At 37.5% G+C, this 6,000-nt stretch overlaps 1 protein-coding gene across 1 annotated transcript in view; it reads right to left on the bottom strand.

Moving 5' to 3' along the window:
- Positions 1 to 776: 776 nt before the first annotated feature.
- The window catches only part of LOC125050678 (hemicentin-2-like), a 67,633-nt gene continuing 62,409 nt past the window's right edge, over positions 777 to 6,000 (bottom strand). Inside the window, exons 3-6 of the mRNA XM_047650669.1 lie at positions 3,383 to 3,781; positions 2,484 to 2,783; positions 2,005 to 2,215; positions 777 to 1,298 (exon numbers count right to left, since the gene is read on the bottom strand). Coding sequence (XP_047506625.1) covers positions 1,265 to 1,298; positions 2,005 to 2,215; positions 2,484 to 2,783; positions 3,383 to 3,781 — 944 coding nt within the window. The 3' untranslated portion in view covers positions 777 to 1,264. The remainder of the gene's footprint in view (positions 1,299 to 2,004; positions 2,216 to 2,483; positions 2,784 to 3,382; positions 3,782 to 6,000) is intronic.

Below are 6,000 nucleotides of genomic sequence, written 5' to 3'. Positions count from 1 at the left end.
GTGAGATCCAGAAACGAGACTTAGTGCTAAAGGTTTCCTAGAAAAGCGGTACCGTTATCTAACGGCCGTAATGTAACATTGCGTGACGTCACCCATACGTTGTCTATAAATAACATAGTAGGTTTTCTAGAGAACGTTGAGTGTCACCGTAACTTCAAATGGCGGTGCTGTCATTTGCATGACGGCCGTCATAGTGATAAACAGTAGTTCAACGTTTTTGCGTGTAGCGGTGCGCATTATTTAATTAATACAATGAGTTGGACGAGCGAAAATGATAAACAAAAAAAATTAATTGATTTTGTTAAAAATAATGAAGCTTTGTACTATATCAAATCCAAAGAGTACAGACAAGCTCAGATGAAGCAAAATTTGTGAAGCAACTTCATCATTCAAAAATACTCCATTTTCCATTGTCCAAATCGTCCATTTTTTACCAGTGCACGACCTAACGCTCGAGTGAGTATTGAGTGACTACGATTCATCATTCAATACGGTCGCACTACTTTTTAGGAAACCACAACTTGGCCAGCGTAAAGACGCACCGCTTTTCTAGGAAACCGTAGCTTAAGTCTCATTTCTGATCAAGTCTGTCGACCAATTGATTTCCAGCGACGCGTCATAGTTACATCGTTTCTTACAAAACACATTTTCATTTGAATAGTTATATACAAACAGCACTTATATTAATATAAAATGCTACTAAAAATGTTGGAGTTCGGATGAATACTTGGGACTAATAATTTGCAGCAGAGTAGGTATTATCGCTAAAATGAGCTGCAAAACCAAGAAAAGTGACTATAAAACATACTCTTCAGCTCTACTCATATAAAATTAATAAAACGAAATGGGTGATTATACTATTTAATTATGACGTCAGACGTCGACAGTAAGTAAATCAAGTGTCAAGACTGCATGGCGCGCCTTTTGTTTTAAACAATAATTAAATATTTATATTATATATAATGTATCAATAATATTTACAAGTTTACAAAAGCGACGTTCACAAGCCACGGCTCGAGTGGACTATCGATATACCGGCTCGCGACGGTCACACTAATTAGTTCAGACATTATTTTTAAATATATAAAACACATTATATTCAGTAGGTACCGTATCTGTGACGATCATTATATTATTCGAAATTTAATTAAATTACTATTTACACATCACATGTCGGTGTTCGTTCTGACGTTCCTCATATTCAGAGACAGTATCGAATTGGCCGAGAACATTCTATGTCTTCGGCCGGACAATGCGCCATCCGCTATTGGGGATCATCCTCGTCGTGGCACAGGATCCTGGAATAATTGTAAGATGGTTTGTTTACTTTTAAGCTATTATATATAGGCTTTAAACGCTTCTTTAGTCACGAAGTTTGTGTTAGTGGAGACTGAATTAAAATAATTTATTGCTTTTAAGAAGCATTTTGTGGTACAGACTCTGCTATTAAGCGTACACAGACACTCCTTCTCTTCTTTAACTTATTTAATACATACAAAAAACAACAAAATATATAGAACTAGCGGACCCGACAGACGTTGTTCTGCATGATATTTCAAGCGATTAGGATATTAAACAAAGTATGAAAGTACCGTCTGCAGCGCCATCTGCCGGGCTGATTTGTGAATCTAAACTATCCAGGGCTCCACCCAAACGCATACAAAAAAAATTATTTAATGTATGTCACTGAACTCCTCTTAAACTCTTAAGAGTAGAATAATATATATATATGTAAGCTATCCTATCTTTTAAGTTAGATTTAACTGCACACGGTGTGCAAATTTGATTGACATCGGTTAAGTAGTTTAGGAGTATATAGCGGACAAATAACGTGACGCGTAATTTATAATTTTAAGATTTGTGTAGCCCGTGAGCGATATAGGATTTATTATTAATCATATATTAGACTTCGGCCATAAATTAATTTGTCCTCACATTGTTTCATGACAAGTAAAGTTGGGATAAAAGGTTTTTTAAACGTAAAAAATAAAAGAAGATACTCACAATGTAGACATCACGAAGGCGAGCAGACGGAAAAGCGGAATGAATGGAGCTAGCAATACTGCTACACCCCGGCCTGGATCATCCCTTGATGGAACTCGTGGACCCAGTAACATACCCCACAATGCGGTGAGTGCACCTAAAGTCAATAGTGCGGCATTGGGTGCAGCGGGCCGCGCTGCATTGCCGTGCTGCATAGCGGCTGGTTGCTCACCTGAAACCAGAACAGTAGCGTGTGATCGATGCGATGTGTTGTTTGATGATTTGCTGTTTTAAAAGAGTACCGAGAGTTTTTTTACGCCGGCTTTATCTCTCGGCCTACACCCTCTGTCTTCTTTGCCGATGAGTAGGGATGCCGACAAATTCAAATTTAATGACGTGGAATAAGTGATACATGTATCTTATGTTCCATAATAAACATATTTTATTTTATTTTTATCAAATTGAATGCTATCAAATACAATTCAACTTGATCTACTTACCACTAAGCACATGGAGTACGACGGATGCTGAGTCAAGGTTGGATGGTGCGCAGGAGTAGTTGCCGGAGTCTTCGCGCACTGGATGGTGAAGGACGAGGTGACCTACGGTGGTGTCGGGTCCCAACCGCTCTACCCGGATATCGCGAAGACCGCGCCGGTAGTTCAGCACTCGCTGATCGTTGTGGTACCAGAATATATAGGCGGGCTCCTCCAGCGCCTGCGTGATTACGCACTTGAGGCTGACCGTGCTGCCCGCCTTCACGTAGATCTCGCTCTCGCCTGCGATTTCAATCTTAGGCACTGGAATGTACCACGACATAGTCATATTAGATACTATATCTTGCGTTTACGAGAGCTATATATAGTAGTATTTATAGACTATAGACCAAGATTGTTTATTTCGGGTTTAAATAAGATTGCTATGACTAAAAATATTAATGACACAAAGATATGGGACGATATATTCACAAAATATGGGAATTTATTGGAGGCGCGCGATAATGGCGAATAAAGAAATTCGTAGGTGCTGTTGCCAATTGGCAAACGGATGAGTTTGTGCTAGATATCATTAGAATAAGATATGATATATTTATCGAATGCGAACGAACTGCTTTTATTATGTATTAAAAGAAATTATTTCATCCCAAGTTATTTTCGAGCATATTAAATTTTTATGAATATTCATATGAGCTCATTTCATCTAGAAAATCTGAATATCAAACTCATTTTACGTTTTGATCTGACGGAATACACCGTCAAGGTGATATAAAACAAGATGGAGTTTATTGAGTGTTCGTAAAGAGACTTTTTAAAGATGTATGTAAATTGAGCGTAGCGCCGATTTTAAAAGGTTTCGTGTAGAAAATTACTTTTAGAGGTCTTATTAATTAGAGTCTTACCCACAACGTTGAGCTGCACGAAGTGGCTCATCTTTGGCTCGGTCCCGACCTGGCACTCGTAGAGGCCAGCGTCGCGCGGCTGCACGTACTTGACTTGCAGCGTCCATGTGTCTGTGGCCTCGACGAGGAAGGCCTGGAAGCGCTCATCGGCGATGAAGGTGAATCGGTCGACGGTGAGGATGTGTGCGTCACGGCGGCGGATCCACGAGACTGATTTGTTGCTAAGCTGGCGCACCTTGCAGGGCAGGTAGGCATGCGTGCCCAGCTGTGCTGTCACATTGTTCGGCGCCGCCGGGTCAAAGTACGGGCCTGTGTACAGCCCCACATAGCGCCTAGCGCGGCCTGCGCTGCCCGCCCCTCCCGCGCCACCTGGGCCACGCGCCTCGCCGCACGACAGAACTGCAATTGATCAGAAATACATATCAATAATATTCAATTCATGTACATCATACACCTAGTTATATGTGTAAGGATATTTTATTTAACATGTAATTTTATGATTGAACTGTGTTCTCATCTACGTTATTGCTTCCTTGTCTTTTGACTATAATATCACCTCTCTGTATGTGAATTACATTAATATTAGTTGTTAATGCTAATGTTATAGATGTCGTTAATTGTGTGTAACCGTCATTATTAAACCGAGTTATAACACATATGATATGAAACAAGTTACAGTTAAATTGCCTTATATGTAGACACAAGTATAGAGTATTTACAATTTTCTTGACCTACATAATAATAATAATTAATAGTGGATAAATAGAAAACTAAAACAAATTTATAAAATTTGGTCAATGTTCGTTCCCATACTCTTACGAAACGGATCGACCGATTCCTATGAATTTTTTTATGCATATTCAATAAGTCTGAGAAGCGGCTACTATCCATCTTTCAAACCCTTAAGTGATAAGGGGTGTCCACCCAAAAATTATTAATGTTTTTTAGACAAATTTTTATGCTTTTATTATTAAGATAATAAATACAAGTTCGATAGTCTCCAAGACCCTTTTAAAATTTACTTTTATGTTTCGATTAATATAAGAAATAATTTCAGTTTCATTCAGCGTCTTTATTCGAGAGAATTGTTCAAGGAGAAGAGAAGGGAAGGCCAATAGACAGTTTCAATAAATCTCGGTGAGGTTTTGCGGTTTGCGGTGAGTCTTGCTACGAAATGCAACCTTTATTATGCAGTACCCTACTCTTACTAGTCCGTTGCCTGTGCTATGTTACAAATGCTTAGCATAACTTAGTCATTATTTATTTTAAGTTAATAAAGTGATCAGATTTAACCGTTTAAGCTAATTATAAACTATACAGATATCGTCATGAACAATGTCGAATTTGAGAAAAAAAAAACAAAATCCACTTTTTATCATATTTGGATACTACATTGACTACATATTACCGCTACATTAAAAAAAATCCAAGTGTTTTATATTTCAAATTAATCATTCGCTAAAGTGACAGATTTGATAGAAACATGTGATTTTTCTAGAAAACTGTGTAATTAAATGTTACTATTTTTATATTTTTTCAAAACGAACCCTTTTGTTTGCTTGTATGCCAATTTTCATAATAACAGAATATGAATTAAAATAGTTGTGACAAAAACTAACATGATTATATTATTTTGAAATGGCTGCCCTGTAAAGTTTACTATTTGTCAGATCCGTCACTATTCTACAACTATGACGATATGTTCACTTTTATATGCGTCTTTAAAAATAATTATTTTCTAAAACTGCTAGATTATACAGGACTTCAAACGACCCGAATTTAAATAAATCTTTGCATTTTTATGCCTGCTCAACATTATGATCCAGTTAAAACAAAAACATACATGTATAACTGTGAACTTACCTTTACCTTATTATAAAGAGTGTCGGAGAGTTTATGGCCAGTTCTTCTCTTCCGTTCTACGTCCTTGATTTGATAACTGGCAGTGAATGTACAATTAGAAGCATTTCATATATATTTTTTTGACGTTCGTAACTGTACATTGTGTTACCTATATGAATTTTGATTTTGACTTTTGACCCACAATCGCAAATTAATAACCAAACATGATGGATACTAATCAATTTTTTTTTAAAGACAATTCACACCAATTGACCTAGTCCCATGCTAAGCTGGTGAAGCTTGTGTTATGGGTACTAGGCAACGGATATACATACATATTATAGATAGATAGACATATAAATACATATTTAAACACCCAAGACCTAAGCACAACACCAAATGTTCATCACATCGATGTTCGTCTCAGCCGGGGATCGAACCCAGGACCCATGGATTCGCAGTCAGGGGTACTAACCACTAGACTAATGAGTCGTCGAATTATATTATATATTTCAAAACCAACAGTGTTTTATACATAACAACACAATCACTATCACTCCTCGTTCTATATTTTCAGAACAAAACTGAGATGTGAGAGTGTGAAATGACCAAACCATTGTGCGCTCCGTTCGGTTGTGATTGGTCAACAGAATCTCTTATACGCGTTGACACACGACAGGATTTGTCGCGTATATAAATTGTCTCGGTGTAGACTTTTTGACCACAATTGTTTTTATATATCATAGCCATAAAAGGCAACTACCGCAACCCTTGGA

Source organism: Pieris napi, chromosome 6, assembly GCF_905475465.1.
Source record: "Pieris napi chromosome 6, ilPieNapi1.2, whole genome shotgun sequence".
In the NCBI taxonomy this organism is placed as follows: Eukaryota; Metazoa; Arthropoda; class Insecta; order Lepidoptera; family Pieridae; genus Pieris; species Pieris napi.
The sequence above is the reverse complement of the archived record's forward strand: the minus strand, read 5'-3'. Positions and strand labels throughout refer to the sequence as shown.